We start from the raw sequence: 25,813 nt of genomic DNA on the forward strand, positions 1-25,813 counted from the left end.
GGACCGTGTGTGCTTCAACATGTCACCCTGATGAATGGTGACCAACCTTTCAGACTTAGAACAGAATCTTCATCACTAAGATAGCCTTGAGCAGTCAAGGTCAAAGTGAATACCCTTGCTTTGGTGATACTGCTGCTATTAGCAGATATGTCCAGCCACAAACCCTGAGCAGTGGTCCCACAGGAATACAGAACCTGTGTGCAGTCACTCACTAGTGTCCTTGAATTTATCATTTTACATTTGACACCATCAAGGCACAAAGGGACTCAAGACAGTGGTGCAATGTCCAGAGTTTGGAAATGTGTGATCCTGGATTTGAAATTTCTCTCTCACGCCTATTCTCAGTCACACTGTCCATGCTGAAATGTGTCTGCTCTGAACGGATGGGAATGTTTAAATATCTGCTACACATACACAGCAGGAGAAGGGGATACCCTAACATTATCACAGCAGCAGGAAAAGCTAATCCTACCATGAAATAGAACCACAGAGGAGATTTGGTACAGGAAGATGTACTTTAAGTAGCAAGCAACTAAATAAATGTTTCCTTGAAATCTGTTTCCAATGATCAAAACGGCCAGACAATTGGGAAATCACCCTAAGCCTAGAACTCCTATTCAAGTATGTGCTTAAGGCACCACGTTTTTCACACTGGCTTCTTTTGATTAGTGGGCACAATTTTCCTCAAAGGTACCTTCAGGGAATGAACAGAGTATAATTGTTTCTCAAGAACTCAGGCAGGCAGGGCTCCCTACCTCAGAGAGATCTCCATTTTTAACATGGATCCTCGCCATGCTGTCCAGCCATGTCTTCCTGAGCTCGGGGGTGCTGGCATAGGACTTAGCCAGGCTGTACTGGAGGTCCACCAGCATCTCGGGGTCATTCTCATGCTCCTTCATCTGGGCTGTGGCCATCAGGACTGTGCGGATCCTCTTGGTCAAATCTTTCACATCAGAGGCGAAGCTGGTATGCTAGACCGGTGGAGAGAAGAGAGGACTCATGACTTCCACCCACTCCTCCCCCATCCTAGGATGAGGCAGTCTTGGGGGTGAAAATGGGACATTACTCACCTTGATGAGCCGGTCACTGTTGGCACAGTTGTTGATGATGGACAAGGACTGCTGGAATCTGGTTCCTCCAATGCCAACCACGTCTGCAATCAGTTGGCTGACAGAAATGATGACCTTAGGGGCAGAAACACAAACAAATCAACTCATCAGATGATGGTCAGGCTCAGTTTTGGGGTTCAGTAACAGATGTGCACAAAGCCAATGTGAAGGCGAGATGCGTGGGGTGGGGAACACACCGGTGTGGGGAGCAGTGGCTGAGATTCCTTTTTTTAAGCACTTTCAAAAATCACTTAGAATATGATTGTTTTCCGAATGCGTTCTGCTCATAAATTAAAAGGTGAATCAGAAATAGCACAGAAGAACAAGAAGCAGGTATGTCCACGCCACTTGGATTGCCACTTACCCACTGTACTCTGCAGTAAGAGGGGAGACCTTATTCTCTCCTCAGGGTTTGTTCTGAGCTTATGTGGAAGGTTCTATGCACTTTTTTTTTTAAATGCAGGTGTTAAATATGCAAGAGGCAATCTGCCTTTTCTGGAGTCTATGGATAGCATGGGCTTGACTCAGGTGTCTGAGATCAAACATGGAGGCCACCCTCACTTCCTTTCCCTTCACAGGATGCAAGCACAACCGTGGAGAATGTGAGCTGAATCCCTTCTTCCTATCTCACCATCCCTCATCCAGAATGTTGTCCTCTCTGTTCTCGACTGGACAATGTCCTTTGTGTGGACCTTCTAAGATCCACTCTTAAAACTGAAGTTCAGGTGGGTCTTCCAACTGTTCAAAGATTTGGATACATCACAGCACAACTTCTCACCTGCATTCTAAACATGAAGGGACTTCTCTAGTTTCCCAGATGGGTAATTCTCATGGTGCGTCCATGACCCAGAAGATGTCTACTACCCTTCAACTTACGCTCCAACCTCATCCTTCAGGTCCTCAGAGAAGCTGTCCCGGCTCCCCAAAATCCCCAGTCAGATCATGGTGCCCTCAAGTTCCTCTGTGGGAACACTGACCAACCACACTGTGTGGTGGTATTGTGTTCCCTGAAATATTGTGCACGTTAATAAACTTATCTGGGGTCAGAGAATAGAACAGCCACAATATTAAACATAGAGGATAGGCAGTGGTAGCACACGCCTTTAATCCCTAGCATTCCAGAGACAGAGATCTGCCAAATTCAAGGCCACATTGGAAACAGCCAGGCATGGTGACATACGTCTTTAATCTCAAGAAATGGGCCTTTAATCCCAGGGAGTGATGGCAGAAAGCAGAAAGGTATAAAAGGCTTGAGGATCAGAAACTAGAAGCTTTTGGCTGGTTAAGCATTCAGGTTTTCGAGCAACAGTTCAGCTGAGACCCATTTGGATGAGGACTCAGAGGCTTCCAGTCTGAGGAAACAGGATCAGCTGAGGAACTGGCGAGGTGAGGTAACTGTGGCTTGTTCTGCTTCTCTGATCTTTCAGCAATCACCCCAATGCCTGGCTCTGAGTTTGATTCTATTAATAAGACTGTCTAAGATTCATGCTACAGCACTGTAAGGGCTTTGGGTTTGTCTGAGGCCTCCCTGAATGCACACTCCATGAGGGCCCGGAGAGGGTCTGCTGTTCTGTTCATGGTTGTAGTCATTAATTCTAGCACATTAGGTCTGTGGACAATGACTACGACGTTAACAAAGGTACAAAAGCAGATAGAAAGGCTCTCCTGTCACATGCACATAAATAACACATCTGTGAGGACAGAGTTCTTCTATTATCTTAGCTGGTTCTCAGAGCAGAGAACTCTGGATGTTTTTACTGGACACACAAGAGAGGTACTCATGAACAGAAGACAGGAAAACCTACTTTGGGGTTTTTGTTTTTTTAAGGTATTTAATATTAAATACCTTGAACCAATAGAAGATCAGTCAGTTCAATATTGATTCAATATCTAGATATCAAGCCAGTGAGAAAACACACCCCAGGCCAGCAGGGTCTTACAGTCTGGAATATGAAACCATCACAGGCAGTACATGTGACTTGCAAACATTCCACTTCCAGCCCTTGGCAGCCCTTAGGAGGAGGTCTGTGGGTCAATCCTACGTCAAGGAGACAGGACGGCACCTGTGCCCTGGTGGAGCCAGAGCGCACACCTGTAAGTGTGTCCGGACGAAGGACTTCTTCCCCGTGTAGTCAAAGTTGTTCCTCATCAGGAAGTACAGCAGCTGCGAAGCGTCGGTGCGGATAGAGCCCAGTTTGGAGTTGCAGCATTTCAGCATCTCGTAGCACAGAGAGGCACACATGTCTGCTCGGCCCTCATAGAACGCTGAAGGGAACTAGAACAGAACCCAGGCAGACAGACCAGCGGGGTCAGCACTCCAGAAGTCCTCAGCTCAGGCAGAAGGCCAGAAACCCGGACCATCAGTACACCGTGGCCTCAGAGTAACCTACCTTATAAATCAATGACCTTAAGGCAGTAAAGACATTTTTTAAAGCCATTTCTGACTGGTGTTTTTGAAGAAAACACAGGTAGACATCAAAAACTTTCTTCATGAGAGGATTATGTCCATGGTCAGCCAAGAGCTGGTTCTGAAAATACACATTGACATCACTGTTAGAGAGACATGTTTAACATCTTGAAGACGTCACACGACATATACCCTCAAAGACTGTATCTTCCAGGCACAGAGATAAAAATTTCTGCTACAAGTGCCCAGGAAAGCACAGGATGCTCCTGTAGTTCAAGCAAGTCCATCAGAACATGGACCACTTGGTGCAGGTATTCTAGAAAACTGCAGTATGGTTTGCAGGCTTAGTGCTAACTGTGTTCACACACACTTATTTTAACAGCTGACTCTGGAGGTGACATTTGGGGGTATCTTAATTCTAACATGGAGTGGGGAACAACACTGAAGTAATAACCATGAATCCTGTCCTCCCAATGTCCTTCGCCAGCCTGGCGTCCTGGGCATTCAGCTTTGCTATAATCAGACAGCTTGGAGGGACCGCATGCATAGGCTTTAGTCAGGCACCACACAGGTAAACTGAGCCTGACAGTCTCGTTTGTGAGTCAGCAACTCTAAAGTAACTTGTATTCCGACTGTAACAAACTGAGGTCAGAAATCCCAGAATGGAGGAAGGGGGTAGGTACAAAACCAGCCACAGAGCAATTGCCAATTATTAGCTGCCAGGAGAGGGAGGGATGCCCATGATGCTCTTGGGCTATAGTAGCCTTTTTGCCTGTGTGCCTGTTCATGTGGCAGGGTCCAGTCAGAGAGCAAGGAGACACGTTGCCACTGCTACTCTGGACTAAAGGATTTGTGCTCAACACAAATACAATGCACATGGTTGAACATATTCACACTCAGACCCTCCACTGCCTAGACTTTCACACTAAAATTATACAGAGAGAGAGATTCCAAGATCGCTCTGTGGTTCTAGTAGAGCGCGCTTCTCCAACTGTGGGGTTTGGACCTCACACTCGGAGCTTCTGATTTATCATGTTAGGGCCTGGGCCAGAGAACTGACATTTCTGTGGCAGCCACAGGAGGAGGGCTCCATGAAAGTAGACGTTGCTCCTACGGATGCATTTGTTGAGTGTGGGTATCCCCCTGTGTCTCAACTGAGTTCCTAGTAACATGCTTAATTGGGGCCAGGGGGAACTTGGCACCTAAGGAGAGAACATACTATAGTAACATGTGACATGATATTGAAGGGAGATCATTATTTTTAGTGTCACTAGTAAAGCAAAAGCAATTCTTTTAAGCTAGTCTCATGTAGCCCAGGCTGGCCTCGCCCTCTACATAGACAAGGACGACCTTGAACTTGTGATCCTCTATCTCTATCTCCCAGGTGATAGGATCACATGCACACACTGACACATCTAGATTGGGATACTGGCGATCAAACCTAGAGCCTCATACATTCTAGGCAAATACTGTAACAATCGAGTTATGCCCTCAGCCCAAGAAGTGTGTTTCACAATAAGTAGAGAAAACACAATGGAGCATGACCCTGGATACAGTTCCCTAATACCCTTGTAATTAAACATATGGCTCCAATACTCATAGATATGAACATCAACTCAATGTTTGTTTCTATACTAGAAATAGAAGGGACCGTTGACTGGAAGTGTTAGGCTCCTAACAAGACAGAACATGGTGCAATGGTATATATGTATAAATATATCACAATTAAACCCATCATGTTGTATACTAACTAAAAAAAATGTTTTTTTAAACTGGGTTTGTACCTCTCCCTCCTACAAAAAAAAAAAAAAAAAAAAAAAAAAAAATACAGGGAGACTTGCAGAACCTGCACCAGTGACTTAATCATTATTTGCTATATTTAAGAACAAGACCAAAACTCTCTCATTTCTTTTCCATGACATGCTTTTGCCACTTAATTTAGTAATAAATGAATAATTTGAAAAGATGAGTTTACGCTTAACTCACCTCTCTTTAAATATCTAATTGAAGACATTTGGCTTTGCTTAAGACACTCAGAGCAGAAACGTCTGGTTAGGTTCCCACATTTATCATATGGAGGGCTTAGGATAAATACTTTCTTCTAGCCAAGACAGCTGCCTCTAGGGGCCACTTAAGCTTGATTCTATGTAAGAATGGGAACTGCAGTGACTCACTGTGAGGAAGCTGTGAGGGGAGCCAGAGGTCTGCAGTCTCCTCACAGGAGCAAAAGCAGCTGAAGTAAGGGCACACCAGGCATGCGTGGTGGTTGAGCTTTATATGCAGAATGGATTTAGCAGGTAAAAACTCTGACCTTGAACAGTGTGCATCTAATACAAACCTTAAAGGCCAGTGTGAACAGAGAGAGCGTGTCCAGAGTGGTGAGGCAAACCTCGGTAGCAATGTTGGCTTCCAGAAGTGACTGGTGAAGGACATCCGCCTCTGAGTGGCCATAGCCTGTGTGAATCGACACAGCATTACTGTCTGGGGGTTCAGGCAACAGGTCTGGTGGGATACGACAGTGACAGTCAACTTTTGATTATCTACAGCAGGTCCTTTTCTCAGAGCCCATCTCCCGCTTCGCTTTTGGAGGGAGTTGGCATTAACAGTGTTTCCATTCAATGATGCCTCTTTTCCAACTCTGGGGGCTCAGTGACAGCAGCAGCCATTTACAGGGCGCTCAATCGGTGCCAGCTGAGTCTGAGAATGCTGTCATGTTATTATCTCGTTACTCAGCAGCCCTGAAAAGAATGCACCTTGTTAAATACCTTTTGCAGACAAGGACAGAGGCACAGGTAAGCTACGGGGCTTGACCAAGATCATCAGGTAGTAAGGTGGTAGTGCCATCACGCCCACCAAAACCAGCTGCAGTTCACCAGCTGCACGACTGAGCTGTCACAGTGGCTGGGGTGCTGACAACGTCCCAAGCACCCCATGGTGAAAGGAACCTGAGATGGGGCTCATGGCTGGCCACTCCATCTAGCTCTACGACTTACTCTCTGGTGTTAGGCAAGTCAGCTGACCCCTTTACACTTTGGCATCCCCATCTGTAGAACAGGGACAAAGTATCCACACTTCAAAGGGCTGTAGTGAGGATAAATTCATCAGTATTGTGAGGCCCACAGAAATGTGCCCAGGACAAAGTGAGTGACATAAAACATTAAGTCAGTAGCACTAAGGCCTGCATTTAGTAGAATCATGAGTGATAATCAAGAGTTGACTGTACTGCAAATAGTCTTCTACTTGCTTTAATAAAAAGCATAAAAGCCAATATATTACAAAGAAATGCTGATGGAAAGGAAAGGACCAGAAAGGCCTGTCAGGTAAATTTAGCTACATCATACACAATTTAAACTGCAATCTTCAACAGTGGCTGCAAAATCAATTTAGTAATGATATAAATGCAGTTTGGCATACAATTTGAGATATTAAACTATGAAATGGAATGCATTAGCAGAAACACATGGAGAGGATGTAAAGATGTTACCATGGTGTCTAGTTTACCCAGAAAGATGGCAGTACAGGACATAATGTGATGACTTTCTCCAAGGAGTGATAGAGAAAGCAACACTTACTAATTGGTTTTTTCTTTTCTTTTTTTTTTTTAATACTCCAAAGAAGAGACATTAGTTCAGAGATCAGAAAAATATAGAAAAACCAATAGAATTTCCTTGAGATTATTAATGGGAACCGCCCCCTACCTCACCCCACCCCCACCCTGAAGCTATACTCCAAATTCCTTTTTGGGTCACTACATCAGAGGACTGATACAGTCAAATAAAAGGAAAAGAGAATAGCTGGACTTTGTTCTGACTGAAAAAAAAATGTGAGAATTACAGTTCTGCCAATGCTAGAGAGGAGCTTTTAAAGCCACGGAGGTGCTTTGAGACTGCCATGCAGACTACCAAGTGTATTCATTCAACTCTGTTTTTCAACAGGTAGTTATGAGCTTTTATGTCTGTAGTTCTCTGTTCTCCTGCATCAGGGCTATTTCCCTCTTCATGAGGATATAGGATATATTAGACACCATGTTAATTCCGATCCTTTTTTTGTTTGTTCATTTTTAAAGATGTATTTATTTACTATGCATACAGTGTTCTGCATGTATGTGTGCACTCCAGAACAGAGCATCAGATCTCACTACAGATGGTGTGAGCCACCATGCGGTTGCTGGGAATTGAATTCAGGACCTCTGGAAGAGCAGCCAGTGCTCTTAACCACTGAGCCATCTCTCCAGCCTTTGTTAGTCTGTTTTTGAACAAGCAGTTGTGTAAAGAAAAGAAAGATGGCTATTTGGGGGTACTAATGCCACTGCACTGCCTTTACATAAACCAAGGCATTCCTTTAGGGGCTGGTGTGGTGTGTGGTGGGATAAGATGACGGGACAGTGAAAGAAGGATTGACGAATATTCTTAGAGATACAAACTGTGGAAAAAGGGGACAAAACCCAAAACATCAACACCTGTGATCAGACCAGCCAAAACATTCCCATAGGCTTCAGGGACCTTTAAGGAAGTTGCTGTCCACTCTCAGGGAGTTGTGGTCTGGGCTAAGAGTTTGAAAAGAATGTGGTTTAGTGGCGACCTTATTTATTTTTCTTTATAGAATTACCACTTTCTTTCTGTAAAACATTCAGACTAAATGCATGCCGATAGCCATTATAAATGAGAGGGCCTCCTACTGAGCAATCCCTATAGCATTGACCTGACCCAAGGCCTGGAAACAGAATCAGAATTTAACATGGGTTGTTTTAAAAACACAGAACCAATGTGTCAGGCTACTTAAGTGACAGAATTATGTACACATGTACAGAAACATGGCAATGACAAGAGAGCCATGACACCATCTATCAACCTCTTGGGGTCAGCAAGAATGGGGATAGGGGGTTGGAGATGGCTACTGGGGTGGGTGCATATATGAGAACAGTATAATGATATACAGGTATAAAAATGTCATAATGAAACCTATTTATTCTGTACATTAACGAAAAAATTAATTAAAAGTCACAAAAATGAAACAAAACCCAAAGAAAAGGGATTAAGCCAGATTTGTGGAGAATGTGTCTGTCTGGGTCATATGGAAACCTGTCCTCTCAGCTTGTCACATGGCCTTGACTCAGCAGAGTTCTTAAACTAATGTTCATCCTTTTAAGATCCCTAACACTAAATGGCAGCTCAGACTGTCCTCAGTCACAGATGCCTGAGATAGAATGTCTCAGATAGAAGATGCTATCAACAGTCACACTAGAGAACACAGGAAAAAGAAACATTAGTAAGTCCAAGAGCGGTCTTTAGAGACCAAGATTTCTTAACTGAAGGCTGAGTTGAGTGGTATGGCTCACACAAGCCCACCATCTCAGGTCTTTCTCAGTGTGTCTCACTGGCCTGGGGCCCACCAAACATGCCAGGCTGGCTATACATAAGTCCCAAGGAGTCGCCTGTCCTCAACAAGTGTGCCACCACCACCATACATGGCTGTTTTTGTTCTATTGTGGGGTCTAGGGATCAAACTCAATCCCCATTCTTGTCATCCAGACTTTGCTAGGCTATGTCCCAGACCAAAGGTCAGCCAAGAGTGTGTTGTAATTACTACTGCTTCCACTAGGAGGCAGCAGCACGCTGCAACATGGTGTGGATTTTCTCCACCCTTGCTCAGCCTACAGGAGCAACAGGACATGGGGTGACATCTTTGGGTGGTGTGTTGTGGGCTGTTTGGGAAGTCCTCAGCATTCCCAGCTCAAACTTATAAAAGCTTCAAACCACTGTCACGCCTATGATAAGACTTTTATATGTTTTTAATTTTAAAATTGTGTATTTGTGTGTGATGTGAACGTGCGTGGAGGCAGAGGTAAACACTGTATGTCTTCCTCCACTGCTTTACATTTTATTAAGAAAATTTAAAACTACGTTTCTTTACTTGAAGATAACATGGGTGTGAATGTTTGGAGGGGAGAGGGCCATCTACAGAAGTAAGCTCTCTCTCTTTTTACTGCATGGGCCCTGGAGGTCAAACTCCAGTGGCCAGGTTTAGCAGCAAGTGCCTTTAGTGGCTGAGCAACTTCACCACCCATCTCCAACTTATTTCTTCCGCCTCTACTGGAGCTTGCTGCACTGGCTAGAACGGCTGGCCAGTGAGCCCTTAGGATCCTCCAGCCTCCATACACCCTGGGCAGGGGTTACCAATGCACAGCAGCTTTTATGTAGACAGTGGGAATCTCAACCTGGGTCTTCATGTTTATACAGCAAGTACTTCTCCAACAGAGCCATCAGCCCAGCAGAGCTGTGGAGGCCTATGAAGGTTCCTAGTGAGAACTGAGCTTTCCCAGCAGAGCTGCAGTAGAGGATGGCTTGACCATGTGCATGGGTACCAGGTGTTTGGAAGGGTCTGCACTTGGCTGTGCTAGGGGGAGGTCTTTGCTCCACTCCTTGGCATTCCTCTAAAAAGGCCTTTAGAAGAGACAGAATGGGCCAGCGGCTAAGGATCCAGGCCCTCCTGAGCTATTCTGTGTTTCTATCTGTCTCTCTTCCCCTCTCTCCTTCTATCTAAATATTTCTCACTTCTCCCTCCTCAAGAGTACCCTGGGTTAAAAGTGGGAACAGGTCTCCCACACAAACCAAGACTTGTTTAAAATCTCAAAGTATTTTGAACACTCAGAGACCAAAAATGAGCACACCTCCATGTCATCTGTTAGGTTTATGTTTAATTAACCTGGCTGTAGTTTACAAATCCACCTTGCCTGAGAGCTCCACCCACCCTGCTGACTCCATCTGTAACTTCACCAGAGTGGTTGGGGCAGGAGCCCTGGGCCACATCGCCTTCTGACAGTCAGGATGCGTGAGCGGTCAGACCCACAGTCTCTCGGGCTGTGTTTCCATTTCCATGGCTGCCTGTCCTCTATGGAGCCAAATTCTATATTTTTATTTTGACTCCCCCCCTTTCTGGATCACAATACAAATCCAGAAAAACAGTAAGTCTGGGGGTATAACACAAACACGGAATGACAAGGACTCTCTCTTGCTGAAGGGATTCCACAGATGAGGACCCTGCCATCTCAGATACATTAACTAATCACATATGGCTTCAGGAGGTGCCAACATATTTTATGTAAAAAATATAAACATAATCAACAGTCAGCTATTTACCCCCTCCAATTTAATTTCCAAGAAGGTTTTCCTCACAGATGAGCAAGGATATAGAATAAAGAATAATATTCTATGGCAAAATGATACCATTTGCCAGCTCCCCATGATTCACATAAGAAAACAGACATGCTTAGAGTTATCTGTGGCCAGAGCCATGAGGTACAAGCTCACAGGAATCACGGCATGGGCTTCCTCTTCTTTAAGGAAAATGCGGAATAAGGGCTACCTGAATCTGAAAATGGCACTAAGTATACAGCCTCAAACTGTGAAGGCACCTGAAGACCGTGGGACACATGTTCATGTCCTTTCTAAGGATATCAAGACGGTTAACCTCAAGCAGGAATTGGCACCTTTCACTCTTAACTCTGAGTCAATTCAGTTGCAATAAACATTAATTAGTGATAGACTGCCATCTCAGATGACCTATTAAGTTACACCTTTTTCAGAAATGCCCAAGGGCAGCATACATGGTAGATTTTCCTACATCCTTCTCTCTGGAGTTAGGGAAGAGCACAGGCAGCCAGGCCTACAGAAGACCGGCTAGTCACAGGCCTCTGTTGCCCCCTGCTGTCCAAGATGACGTCTGACAAAAAGGGAAGAAAGGGCCACTGAGAGATCTTCACATTAGTCTCTTCATGTCCCTGGCAGGCTGCCCACTGATGGGCTCTACATCATATTGGCCATATTAACAGAAGATGCTGTATTTACTGCTAAATAAGGTTTTTTTTTGTTTTTTGTTTTTGTTTTGCAAAGGGACACACATGTCCCCAAGCTTCCCCAGAATACCTAGGTAGAGATGAGCAGCTATGTATGCATGCATGTAAACCATATACATTGTACACATAATACAGCAGACATTCATTCTCTTTGCAGGTTTTTGACCAAGTTCCACGTGGAGCTGAAATAGGTGTCAGTGGGAAAGGCTAACGCCACCTAATCTAAACTAAAGCTCGAGAGAAAGACTGAGTCCTGGAAGAATCCATGAAGAGAAACTCAGCAAAGAGGAGAAACAATTCAGGAAGAGGGACTGTGGAGACGCAAGTGAAGGCCGAAGGAGTCGAAGAACGCTACTTCCTGCTAAAGCGGGAAAACGTGACTGAGGACAGTGTGACCGGAAGGCAGGGGTGCCAGCTTCAACGTGGGCTGCAGGGAGAGGAAGCAGCTGCAGTGGTATGCTGATTTTGCAGCAGCCCAGCCCACTGTCTCTGTCCTGCACCTCAAGCTCCTGCTGCTGCATCCATCTGCAGGAAGAGGCGGCCTCCTCGCCGCTCTGTCACCTCTGCATCTGACAATGACTATCTCTGCCGCTCTGTCACCTCTGCATCTGACAATGACTATCTCTAGAGACGGGGCCTTCGTTCACCAGTGCAAAAATCCCCCAATGTTTCTGCATTTACTTCAGCAGAGAGTAAATTACTGTTACATCAATCATCTGGGGAAAGTGAACTCCAACAGTCCAGCACGTCACAGGGGGACTGCATTTCTACTGCAAAACACGAAAAGTAAAACATGACAAGCCTCCTGGCTTTTGTTGCTTTAACTCCTTGTTCACCGCATGCAATAGACAAAGGGTTAGGAAATGCAAGTATTATAGCCTCAAATGTATCATCAATGTGCATCCTACTCCTATGTGTAAGAGCACAGACCCAGAATTTGGGGGCTCTCAGTCCAGAGGTGGCGGACTGGCATGGCACCAATCTAAGTGAAGCCTGGACCCCAGGGTGAGACTGTTAGGGTTTAACTTTGTGGTGGAAGTGTGGGAAGCTGCTGCATTCGTTTGTTGCTTTGCTTTGTGTGCTTTTAAAAAAAAAGTATGTGTATGAATGTCTTTGTCTGCATGTATGTCTGTGTACCACATGCTAGGCCAGAAGTCCCTGGGACTGGAGCTACAGATGGTTCTGAGCTATCATGTGGATGCTGAGAATCAAACCCAGGTCCTCTGGAGGAACAGACAATGCTCTCAACCACTGAGCCATCTCTCCAGTCCAAATTTTGTATTTTTTTTTTTTTTTTTGACACAGGATATCACCATGTAACTTTGGCTGGCCTCAAATTCTATATACAGAGTAGGCTCGCCTTGAGCTCACAGAGAGCCATCCACCTGCTTCTGCTTCCTGAGTGCTGGTATTAAAGGTGAGTGCCACCACACCTGAGAAACACTGTGTTTTGATTCCTCACTTCATGTTACCTTTCTTGGGACTATTTCCAATACAAGGTGGTGGGAATATTGGTCTTTATGCTAAGCCTGCATGAAGAAAAAGGTGTGACAACCACAGCGGATGGAATTATTGTGATTAGAGATGATGGGAAGATATTAATAACCATGTATTAACGACAGTGCTGGGAATGAGAGCACGGGTTTTTCTAGAACAGGAACTAGCTGTGCCATGCTCGAGAGAAGAAGGAGAGAGGTCTTGAGAAAACAACAGGCACAGGAGAGGGACTTCATAGATGGTCTCATGAATTTCTTATGTGCTGTGTAGCTGGTTAGGTTTTCTGCTTTGAGAAACTCTTATGTAGATTAAAACACCGAAATGCCTAGAAACAGCACATGAAGCTGTCTGGGGGACTGACAGAAGTAAATTTCAAAGATGGTCCCACGTACTAGTAGGATCTCTATTGTGAAGTTAGGAAAGCCCACAGTTAGGAAGGCAAGATGAACGAAAAGGTCTTGGTTGCAAGAGAAGCGGCCTGGGAAGCAGACCCCAACCTGATTAAATCTTACCATTGTCTACAGAAATCCCAAGCACACTTGATATCTTTCTCACACTGAAAACACAGAAAAAGTCACTTTGTTACTGGATGCTTTTTCACACCCTTGCAGATTGACTCACGGGCTTAACATTCATTTGTAGGCGGAATGTCAGAATGTGGGTGCTCAACCAATTACACACACCGGGCAGAGGAGGCAAATGGGTCTGACCCAGATGTGCCAGGGGGTGGGGGGATAAAATCAAATGCATGCAATAAATTTAAAACGCAGGACCATGTCTGGCCATCAAATCTGCTGCACTTTGTCTGGAGTTGGGCAGTATCTAAGCATTTCAGACGGTGCCGCAGTTGATTGGGCTCCACATTCTGTCACCCCCTCACTGCTCAGGACTCTCCTCCTAGGAAGGGAACTCTTCTTCCTAATTGTTTTGCTCTGGAAGAAAAATCAAGTTGGTGATGTGGTACTGGTACGGTGTGGCCGGGCTGTCCCCTCTGAGACGGCACAGAGATGGCTGGCTGTTACGATGGTATGGCATGGGACTTACTGTGGTTAAAAGTGACAGAGTTATCCAGGCTGCCCAGCTGCTGCAATCTGGCATGCATCATTCCTGTTCTGTTACGGGAAACAGGCAATGTCTGAGACTTTCGATCATGACCTATGGGTCCCAACCCCTCCTGGTTCCTGTAACATGAGTGAAATGGGATAGAAGCAAACGTTAGATGTGTTACAAAAAGCGGGACAGGAGCATTAGTCAAGCTGAGACATGGCACAGGAGCAGCCGGGCTACACGAAGCCAAGTGGCCAGGGACACAGACAGCCGGCAGCTCCGACACAGGGCACAGCAAAGCACTCCGAAGAAGCAAACTCAAGCAAAGGCACTGAGCCTTTCTCATTGTGAGAAAGTACGGTGGAGATGCGACTTTTCCAAACAAAGAGCATCGCTCCAGTGTGGAGACAACGGTCAGCATCCGACAACTAAGAAAACATTGCAAACCTCTCTGAATTGTATGTGGCATGAGCAAAACGTTATTCTAATTGAACAATGCACCAGAAGAAGCGGAGGGCACATGCAATGGTAGGGTTACATGAGTCAGCTGAACACCTGTATTCTTACCCAAGCAGGAGGAAGTGCCACACACTTGGTTAAACTTGTCAAGCAGCCGAGTAGAGAAAACAGACATGTGTCTGGGTTAGCAATCAGACAGCTCACTTCCCTACTGTGTACCATCACCAGACGGAACCAGACTCTGACACCTGTCCCCCATCCCGGAGCCAACTGTGCCCCTGACTGTGTTACCGTGTGTAGAACAGGGACATGCATGGACTTTCATTAACAGCATGCTGCTGGGTCCCTTCCCGGTGACAAGGAGAAGGCACAGTGTTCATACAACCACACCATTGTGGACGGTAAACACTGACAACGTTCATGTCATGGTTCGAGATCGTGGTCACATGCAGCAGAGACCATGACAATGTTTGTACAAAGCAGGGAGTGATCTTTCCACAGTGCAAGGACAAAGTAAACCCTGCCTCTACTCCCGCCTCCCCGTCCACCCACTCTTAATTAGTCCATATTCTATGCAAATATATACAGGGGCTTACAAAGTGACAAATTTTCCTCCAGAAGCTAAATTTATATCCACTATGGAGATGGAAAAGAAAGAACCACTTTACAAATTCTGAACTATTTTGTCAGGGAGGAACCAGCAGAGGAGCTTCCCACAGTTACCGGTTTAGGCTCAGGGCTCTTCTCCTACTTGGCAGAACACTGTCCAGACGCCTTACTGTGATGTAACTGGCAGAGATCACCAAGAAGGTGTGACAGTTGCCAAGCACAGGGCTTTTGGTGGTTAGCAGATGCTGTCTGCCCATGCTCACAGGGCAGGGCAGCAGTGAGGGAGTCAAGGCATGCTGATTGACATAAGGCACCCTGTATATACTTGCATTTTGGTACTCAAAAACAAACATAAAATTCCAGTAGTGAGAAAAACAGAGGTTAAGACTAGGAAACTTGAAAACTACCAAATTTCAATTAAAACAAAATATTAATAAGAGGAAAGTGCAAAATGATCTCACTAAATTTGTTTCTTCTTAAAAGAGGACACAAGCTTTCATTTCTTAACATAAAATATAATAATCCTGAAAGGTTCTCAGATATCTCCAGAAGGGACAGTACCGGCATAAAAAGCCAACCACATTCAAACACAGTGTCTGTTAATTAATGTCTGCTCTGTTTCACGGCTCTAAACCATAAGGAAAACAAATCTCAATTAAAACTAGACTTGGCAGACTTCCTTAAAACCAATGTAGTTTGCTTATGATCAAACTGTTAAAAAACAACAGGATGATGCTTTGAATGACCCCACCCCACCCCCGACACAGAAAGACACACAGCAGGTACACGGGATGGCGACAGGGCAGGGGAAGGAAGGGCCTGGCTGTGCTGGGAGGAGGTGCCCCCGAGAAGGGCTGCCAGCCATACATCTGGGAGGAACCTCTAGTGCTCCTGAGATGGAGAAAGTAGGCAGGCCAGGCCAGTGGGGAGACAGGGTACTCAACAGAGTTCCGATGAGACAAGAACACAGGGCGCTCACTGAGTGGTCAGAACCAAGGGAAGGCTCCATATTAAAGGCCAGTGACACAGGATGAAAACATCCTCTTTATGATGAACAAGAAAAAGGACATCTTCTTGGTTGGGAGCAGGGACAATGTTAAAGCCAGACAGGACAAGAACTCGCCGAAGAAGCAGAGAACACATGACAGGAAGTATGGAGAGGAGAAAGAGACGGAGGTGGAAGCGTGTTAGAGACAGTTCCCTACAGATGATCTCCTGGGAGGGTACAGGACCAAACCAGACAGAAGGAATGCAGGAATGCTGACAGAGACCCCTGGACGCTTCCGTGATAGCAACCTAAGGTTGCTGGCTGCTTATGTGGACCCCACCTGCCAATCACCACAGACGACCATTCTCACAGCCTCACAGAAAACGACATTTCACAGGTCGCTGCCCCACAGTACCTGGCTATGTAGCGTTTCCCCATGTACTGGAACTGGTGCAGGCAGACTCTGCAGACATGACAACCATTAGAGAAGGTAGAGTTAAAACTGTGCTCAGACCACTGCTTAAGTCTACTAACAATAATAAGAGTGTATTGGTGACTAACTTAGCCCTTAACCCTTGGCTTTCAGGAATTTTCTGTAAGGTCCTCCACCCAAAGACATTTGTACATCAGGGGAGGCACACATACACGTGCAGCCATCAGAACTGAGGTCACAGATGGAGCAGAACAGAACAAAGGCATTCATTCACCCCTTCAGGACTGGCTGACTCGTCCACGGCAGTGTGCCTTGAAGTGTGTTGGAGACCTCCCATGTCACGGTGTTACTACTACTTCCTCATTTGAGTCCATACAAGGAGTTCTCTCTTTTGGCTCAAGCATATGGAATGGCCCATTACAGGCATCAAGTGCCCCAAAACTGAACCTTAAAAACCATGCCTTTTTATGCCGGGCGGTGGTGGTGCAGGCCTGTAATCCCAGCACTCGGGAGGCAGAGGCAGGCAGATCTCTGTGAATTCGAGGCCAGCCTGGTCTCTAAAGCAAGTTCCAGGAAAGGCGCAAAACTACACAGAGAAACCCTGTCTCGAAAAACCAAAAAACCAAAAACCAAAACAAAACAAAAGCAAAAACAAAAACTATGCCTTTTAATAAGAGGTAACAAATACAATGAGTTCTCCAGGTTCAAGCAAAACAATCTCCCCACTGAAGTTGGCCAGGGACAGGCCACTCCTGTCAGCAGGACAGGACCCTGGCCTTCCCTCACAGTTGTAATATACACAAAGCCCAGAGAACAAGGGTCCCACTGAGTTTCTTTAAATACATTTTGTACCTAACTAACCAACACAAGGCTGCTTAAGTCATCATGTACTCAAGTCCAAACTGAATAATCATAAAAGAACTGAAACATTTTCTTTCTTTTACTGCGGTATAGCGTATTTTGCTGTCTGAGATGCTATTACAGGCTGATAAACCCAAAGTGTAAATTTTCAAAAGTGGCCCAAATTCTGAGTTTGAAAATTATCTGCCCTTAGCAGTTTTAGATAAAGTGCTATGGATCTGTGTTTCTTTTTTTGTTTTGTTTTTTGGTTTTTTTTTTTGTATGTGGAGCTGAGGATCGAACCCAGGGCCTTGTGCTTGCTAGGCAAGCGCTCTACCACTGAGTTAAATCCCCAACCCCCCCCCATCTGTGTTTCTAAAAATAAAGAGCTTAAATGAATCAGAAACTCATCCCGAGTAGATAAGATAGGTTCTAGATTTAACATAAAAAAAACCAAAACAGTAGCCACCAATGCTGTGAAAACATTTTGTACAATTCTATCTAAGTTTAAGCTCAGAGGTTTCTCATCAACCACAGCAATTATTTCTATTTCTAAAGGCGGGCCATTGTTGAGTGACTCACGGAGGAAACTGTGTGCCATGTGCTACATCCTGCCCGAGGACACGTTTCCCTTACACCTCCCAGCTGGGAAGATAAGAGGGCACGAGGTAAGGAAAATCACTCACTCAGATATTGTAAAGAAGTCCATCAGCTCAGCAGTTGAAGCCTTGTTCCAGTATGTAAACAGCGCATCTAAAGTAAGCATTTATTTGGTCAGAATCATAATATACATTATATATGGATATACACTATATACAATATATATATATATATATAAAACCAAAAGGCAAACCACACTGGTGGGCTCTTCTGGATAACACCACAGCAGGCTTATTCAACACTCAAACTCTTGAACTTTAATAATAAATTACCTAGTGCTATATTATAGTACAAGCCCATCCATTTAACTTGTACATAGTGTGCTCTTAAACAGACTAGAAAATCTGAAGATCATAAGAGGCCATAATATCCACAGCCAGCCTCTCTATTTCCTTCTATAGGGCCCTTCCCTCCTCTTCATGGGATCTGTTGAAAATGAAAACAATGCTGCTTTGTTTTTATTTTAGATTTATTTATTTATTTATTTTTAAATTTTTTAATTATTATGTATACACTGTTCTGCCTGCATGCCAGAAGAGGGCACCAGATCTCATTACAGATGGTTGTGAGCCACCATGTGGTTGCTGGGAATTGAACTCAGGACCTCTGGAAGAGCAGCCAGTGCTCTTAACCTCTGAGCCATCTCTCCAGTCCAGATTTATTTTTAATTATATGTATTATGTGTGTCTGTGTTGGGTTTGTGCACATGAGTGCAGGTGCCTCTGGAGGCTAGATAGCATCTCATCCATGGAGCTGGAGCTTCAGGCTATTGTGAGCTGTCCACTGTAGGTGCTGGGAACTGAACTTGGGTCCTCTGCAGGAGCAGCACCTGCTTTTAACAGCTGAGCCATCTCTCTGGGCCCTGCCTTTGAGTTTTAAAAGAACAATACAAATTGGTTCTACTCAGTTGTTTCCAAGCTGCAGAGTATCCTCTATGGGCTACTGTAACGGAATCAACCAGTCTCTATTGATGGACTTTATGGCAAGGCTGTTTTTCTCTCTAAGCTGATTCTATTATAAGCATCCTTTGCTGAACACCCTGTCACATGGAGTTTTCACATGTACGACCAGTTACATCTATAGGAGAAATTCTTGAAATTGATCCAGGATAATCAATGCCTAACACATTGAAATCTGTGTGAACCCTCTTGACTGGGCACTGTACAAGAGTACTCTCATCTGATATATCTTACACGATGCTGAAAACCAGGAAAATGACTCGGTCCTTGGAGGCTGAGATGAGCAAAGAGACCAGTGGCTGTAGGTCTTATTCTACATTCACCAGGGGCAGGGACAGGAAGGGAGACATGGAATACATGGCAAGAAGCTGTGCCAGGTTGTGCTAGGTGCTGTCCCAATTTCACAGGAATGCTGCCATCCAATCCTCACTCTGACCCCACACAGACGACTTAAGTTCTCACAGATGTACCATCAGAGGCTCCCATTTCCCTACCTAAAGAATCATGGCTGAACACAGACTTTATCAAGTGGTCACAATTCTAGGCCAGGTTTGATGCATGTGACTAACATTAAGGGTGTGAGCTTCTACTTGGAGGGTTCTCAGCTCAGACAGACAAACTGGTGAGTTGAGGCTAGTCACCTCAGAAAGGTGAGCCCGAGGAGCCTCACAGTGAGTGGCCCAGCATGCATCTGTGGCCACCACTAGCATACACCAGACAGAACAGCCAACGGCCAGCAATGCTTCTGACAGTCCTGGCTCTGGATTCGGGCTACTCGAGAATGACGGAGTTTGAGGACACACAGGGCACATGGACCCACTGAAGTGGAAAAGGAAAGGGCGAGAGGCTACAGTGGAGTAAGACTGACTTCATCGTCTGGTGAATATCTTCCGGGGCCATTTTCTCCCTTGCCTCTACACCACACATGCAAATCCAGACCACGTGGATTTCTAGGGTTGGCTGAAAATTTTCAATGATGCCCTTTAAAGAGAATATGGAGAATATTTTTTATGACCCTGGATTTCTAGAACGGGACCTATCTGGAAGCCCTGGTTTCAGTCTTTATCACTGCATAAACTGGAAACCAGGTGTGGTAGCCTGTGCCTAATCCCAGGGCTCTGGAGGTGAAGGTAAGAGAATCAGAAGTTCAAAGTCACTTTTTGCTACGAAAGTCCAGCTTAGGCCATGTGAAACACTGTATTAAACCCCAAATGTCCCATTTCCACTTTAGAATTTGTTTTCTAGAACAAAAGTAACTGATTTTCTACTTCAAGACTTCTATTTCTACTGTGTGTAGCAAATTAACACACATTAAAAAACAAAGATGAAATTCTCTTAAATATTTGAAACTTTTTCAACTAAATGCCACCTAAAATGATTTACGGAAACCAGGAAAGCAGCCAGCTGTCCTGACTCCACCCACCGTCAGACATGCTTTTCAGCACATAGAGGAAGCACATCAGCAGACTCTTAATCTCGGACTGGTCCAGTTTGTCACAGCGAACCACAGAATTTCCCAGCGTGCCGCTCTGCTGATGCTGAAAGGAAATGCAGGTAAGTTCTCTACTTGGTGATGCTCACATCTCCCTCTGAAGAAAAAGATTCTTGAGCTTTGAGGCAGAGCATACACACTGCAAAGGACTGGTACCCCACAGCACAGCTTCACCAAGACACCTCTCACCTAGGTGTAACACACAACTGCGGCTGCCTCCAGCCCTAAGGGACAAGCCGGAAGGCATAAACTTCACACCCGAGGAACAGTTTTCATTATGCCAAGGGGGAAGAAGATCTGAAATGCCAAGTAAAATCTCATGCAAAAAACCGAACACATGTCCACGAGGATCCACTCTGGGAGGGAGGACTCCGAAGGCACCACGTAACCCTCATCTCAGAAGAGCAAGGTGAGCCTGAGGAGTGGCTACACACCAGCCCAGAAGCCTGCCGCTGAGGCCTGTCATTCAGGGCACAGCATGGGTGTGCTGTGGGGGTGGATGGAGAAACCCATGACAGTCACCCAAAGGGACACACACGGACACACAGCACTACCGACCACCCTAAACAGGTGAGGCCGCTCTGCAGTCAGCCTATTAATACAGCAATATCAGAGAGCTAGGGACTGAGGATGCGGCCAGTTTTACCACTAGAAACAGCAGGCTCAGGTTCACGCCGAAACAGCTGAGTAAGAATCTTAGCTCCCTTCAAGGGCACAGAAAACTAAAACAACCCTTCAGGCTGTATTTCCAACTTAAATCAAGAAATCTTTATTTTTTATTTTTATTTATTTATTTTTTTTGCCAAGTACCAAATGGAAAAATAAAATCATCAAGAAAAGATGTTTTTTTCAAGGTGTTGGTGGTCAATTGAGGGGAATATATATATATAATGAGCAGATTCAACTAATAAGATGTGCAATGGTTTTTATGTAAGGGGGAAATACAACTGTCATTAGTGGTAAAAGTGTAGGGTGTCATCGAGCCCTGAACCGTGTAGAGAGCTGACAAGGGAACTCAGTACTTCTTGCGGGGAGAAGACGGGTGCCGCATGCAAAGTTTCCTCTGGCAAAGGTGGGACTGTCAGAAGGGAAAAGTCCACGGTGACCCGGTTTTTCCTGGCTGACTGGCAGCTCTCCTCCTCTCCAGCACTGGGCACAACACAAGCGGAGTGCCTCCGGAGCAGCTTGTCCCTCTACACACGAAAGCATGTTGGGGTCAAGGGAAAAGTTCAACACATCATGACAAACCCAGACTGAGATGGCCACGTCTTGACACATGTGTGCTTAAAGATAACCATGGCAACGCCTGTCACAGAGTCTGTGACAAGGTCACAAACCTGATGCTGAGGTTGAGGAAGGATGTCCTGGGAATGAGGAACATATCCCCAAATGCCTGTTTAATGGTAGAAGCTTTCTTATAACTTGAAGTAACTTAGGGACACAGAGCCCCAAGAAATACCAATCTACCAGGTCCCCAGTTAATATCAACCTTTATCTTTTCCTACAAGGTTCTAGGAAGGCTGAGGTTACAGTAATGTGAACAGGAAAGATTTGGTGGAATGAAGAGAGTGTATGTCAGGAGCGGGCACAGTGTAACTAGAGTGTCAGGAGCGGGCACAGTGTAACTAGATGTCAGGAGTGGGCACAGTAACTGGAGTGTCAGGAGTGGGCACAGTGTAACTAGAGTGTCAGGAGCGGGCACAGTGTAACTAGATGTCAGGAGCGGGCACAGTGTAACTAGAGTGTCAGGAGCGGGCACAGTGTAACTAGATGTCAGGAGCGGGCACAGTGTAACTAGAGTGTCAGGAGCGGGCACAGTGTAACTAGATGTCAGGGCGGGCACAGTGTAACTAGATGTCAGGGGCGGGCACAGTGTAACTAGATGTCAGGGGCGGCACAGTGTAACTAGAGTGTCAGGAGCGGGCACAGTGTAACTAGATGTCAGGAGTGGGCACAGTCTGGAGTGTCAGGAGCGGGCACAGTGTAACTAGAGTGTCAGGGGCGGGCACAGTGTAACTAGATGTCAGGAGCGGGCACAGTGTAACTAGAGTGTCAGGGGCGGGCACAGTGTAACTAGATGTCAGGAGCGGGCACAGTGTAACTAGAGTGTCAGGAGCGGGCACAGTGTAACTAGATGTCAGGAGCGGGCACAGTGTAACTAGATGTCAGGGGCGGGCACAGTGTAACTAGATGTCAGGGGCGGGCACAGTGTAACTAGAGTGTGAGGAGCGGGCACAGTGTAACTAGAGTGTCAGGAGCGGGCACAGTGTAACTAGAGTGTCAGGAGCGGGCACAGTGTAACTGGAGTGTCAGGAGCGGGCACAGTGTAACTAGATGTCAGGGGCGGGCACAGTGTAACTAGATGTCAGGAGCGGGCACAGTGTAACTAGAGTGTCAGGAGCGGGCACAGTGTAACTAGAGTGTGAGGAGCGGGCACAGTGTAACTAGATGTCAGGAGCGGGCACAGTGTAACTAGATGTCAGGAGCGGGCACAGTGTAACTAGAGTGTCAGGAGCGGGCACAGTGTAACTAGAGTGTGAGGAGCGGGCACAGTGTAACTAGATGTCAGGAGCGGGCACAGTGTAACTAGAGTGTGAGGAGTGGGCACAGTGTAACTAGATGTCAGGAGCGGGCACAGTGTAACTAGATGTCAGGAGCGGGCACAGTGTAACTAGAGTGTCAGGAGTGGGCACAGTGTAACTAGAGTGTCAGGAGTGGGCACAGTGTAACTAGAGTGTCAGGAGCGGGCACAGTGTAACTAGATGTCAGGAGCGGGCACAGTGTAACTAGATGTCAGGAGCGGGCACAGTGTAACTAGAGTGTCAGGAGTGGGCACAGTGTAACTAGAGTGTCAGGAGTGGGCACAGTGTAACTGGAGTGTCAGGAGTGGGCACAGTGTAACTAGATGTCAGGAGCGGGCACAGTGTAACTAGATGTCAGGGGCGGGCACAGGGTAACTGGAGTGGTTCAGCCTCGGCTCAGCACTGACAAGGTAAACCCATCTGTTTCGGGGGCCTTGGATCTGAAAGGCATAACGACAACAAGAGGGCAGAATCATTTGCTCCTGTCTGCTCCACTGTAAATACTGCCTGGGTTTGAGACCCTGGAAACAGGAATCAGGGTTTCAGGGGACTCCGTGGCTACAAAGCTCCATGACAGGGCTCTGGTTGTCAGTTACCAGCGGCAAGCTAAAAGTCACAATGATGACACAAGCATTCTGAGGTCCGAGCCACAACGTGAGGAAAGTCTCCTGCCATCGTCCACATGCTGAGGAAGGTATTTAAAAACAACCCCAAGGTCACATGTAATAAACTGCAGAACGCCAAGCAGGTTACTCTGGCTACACCCAGTACACAGGAACACTGTGTCAAGTGAAAAGAAATCACCTTATCCAGGGAATTGCTCTTCTCAGGGTTCCTGTCCAGAAGGCTGCTGCCCGAGTCTGTGCTGACGAGAGACCCTCTTGACTCTGCGTTTCTCACACTGTTGATGTTGGGGGTTGAGGCTGTGTATGGAGACGCTGAGTGGAAATTAAAGCAAGACCCAGTTTGGGTTAGACAGCACACAATACAGATAAGGGCAATTTCAAGAGGCACTGCTTTCATGGCTGGCATTTTTCCACAAGGACATGACTTGAGAGTTGTATTAAATTATTTCACCTTTGAAAAACATTTATTTTAATTTTATGTGTGTGTTTGTCTGCATGTATGTATATACACTGTGTGTGTAAAGTGCCTGTGGGGCCAGAAGAGGGGGCAGATGTCCTGGTACTGGAGTGACAGTTCTGAGCGAACATGTGGGTGCTGGGAACTGAACCTAGGTCCTCTGCAAGAGCAGCAGGTACTTCTAACCACTGAGCTAACTCTCCAGTCTGTCACTTACATCACCTTTTGAGAACCCAGGCCATTACAGAGTGAGATCAAAATAACCTTCCATATGAAACACTGTTATTTCACTCACTAGAAGCTACCTTTGTTTGCTCAGACTAAAGTAGCATACATTATTTCAGAATAGGATTCAAAAAGAAAAAGCATAAATTAAATCCAGCCAAAACAATTAATCAAAAAGTAAACTATATCAGTGTGCAACCTGTATGCTGAGCTGCCTCAGGAAATTCTCAGGAAGTGCAATGGGACATTTAAAAATTTTAAGGACCCACAATGACACGTGACACTGGCCAGAGACTGCATTTCAACAGAGGACCCTGCTTTGCTTCCTCTGCTGATGTCATAGCTTCCTGCAGCTGGTATTTGTTATTTTGGTATTTTGCAATGGTAAAAAGCAAGTTTTGGATGTGAACCAGAAGTGAACAATTTGATTCTGAAGTATGGAAACCAAGTATCCATAAGGTATAAACAACCCACTAGTAACAGCCTGAAGTCACTACAAATGAAATCAAAGTATTTTTTCCTTAAATTTACGCACATTGTTTCTGAAAGGCCTACTGGAAGTTGCAGGGATGTAAGTACTATTTGTTTTTAAGGCCTGCCCAAACAACACTGTAAACAGAGAAGTAAATTCTGTTTTGTTTTGTTTTTTTTTTTTTTTTGAGCTGAGGATCGAACCCAGGGCCTTATGATTGCTAGGCAAGTGCTCTACCACTGAGCTAAATCTCCAACCCTTGAGAAGTAAATTCTGATAAACAATGTTACTAGTTTTGACTTGAAGATACCATGAAAAATTATGACAGTTAGATCCACCCTTAATCTGTAAACTGAAAATATTTGGCAATGTCTGCTATAAATAAGGGAAGGAAGGAAATCTCACTTGGGAATGAAATTTTCACATGTATGATACAACAGTATTTGAAGGTAGAAACTGGTCTCCACCTGGGAGCTATGGAGATTTCTTAAGGTAAGGAATTAGCTTCCTGCTTAGATAAGATTAAATAAATTATACACTAAAAATGACTTTTTGGACTTAGCATCCTGTGAACCAACAGTCCTTCAGTAGAAAGGCCAGATTTTGCAGATGGCATTAGAGGAGGCTCTTGGCACTGTGCTTAGCAGCTGTGGGAACATGGTGTTGAAGACCCAAGCCAAAAATACCACTACTGCAAAGTCAACAGGCCACTGCAGATTTCAGTGGGAGAATGGGCTCATACAGGCTGAGATACTCCTAAGTTGGATAGATGGATGGACAGATGAATAAGCCACGCTCAGTTTTTCTAAGTCTTTTGGCTGTCATAGTTTTAAATTTCACTGCTAATGGACTGAGACCAACTGGAGTTGACCTTGATGACTAAAGATGGTGTGTCACACACATGTAAACCCTTCTCCCTTCCTAGCATTTACTGTAAAGTACATTCAAGGCTGCATGACCCAGCACTACGGACTGTCACAAGAATGAGTGACAACCTTATGAAGAAAATATAACACCTTTTCTATAGGGAGAGAAAGGAAATGCATGATATGACCACATGGTAATTATACTTCTTTTCAAACAATCATAGCTCACA

General features: G+C 45.4%; 1 protein-coding gene across 26 annotated transcripts in view; it reads right to left on the bottom strand.

The window, feature by feature from the left end:
• The window catches only part of Dock9 (dedicator of cytokinesis 9), a 273,772-nt gene that overhangs the window by 37,871 nt on the left and 210,088 nt on the right, over positions 1–25,813 (bottom strand). For 10 of the 26 annotated variants that reach the window (XM_036199716.1, XM_036199728.1, XM_036199717.1 and 7 more), the window contains exons 34-43: positions 23,742–23,875; positions 20,287–20,401; positions 17,931–17,997; positions 16,387–16,434; positions 13,913–14,049; positions 5,855–5,970; positions 3,500–3,637; positions 3,202–3,384; positions 1,071–1,184; positions 756–971 (exon numbers count right to left, since the gene is read on the bottom strand). In XM_036199716.1, the coding sequence (XP_036055609.1) occupies positions 756–971; positions 1,071–1,184; positions 3,202–3,384; positions 3,500–3,637; positions 5,855–5,970; positions 13,913–14,049; positions 16,387–16,434; positions 17,931–17,997; positions 20,287–20,401; positions 23,742–23,875 (1,268 nt within the window). Of the gene's footprint in view, positions 1–755; positions 972–1,070; positions 1,185–3,201; positions 3,385–3,499; positions 3,638–5,854; positions 5,994–13,380; positions 13,425–13,912; positions 14,050–16,386; positions 16,435–17,930; positions 17,998–20,286; positions 20,402–23,741; positions 23,876–25,813 lie in introns of those variants that run through there. The other 16 variants (XM_036199731.1, XM_036199724.1, XM_036199720.1 and 13 more) reach the window with 4 other exon arrangements.

This window comes from Onychomys torridus, chromosome 9, assembly GCF_903995425.1.
Source record: "Onychomys torridus chromosome 9, mOncTor1.1, whole genome shotgun sequence".
NCBI classification, from domain to species: domain Eukaryota; kingdom Metazoa; phylum Chordata; class Mammalia; order Rodentia; family Cricetidae; genus Onychomys; species Onychomys torridus.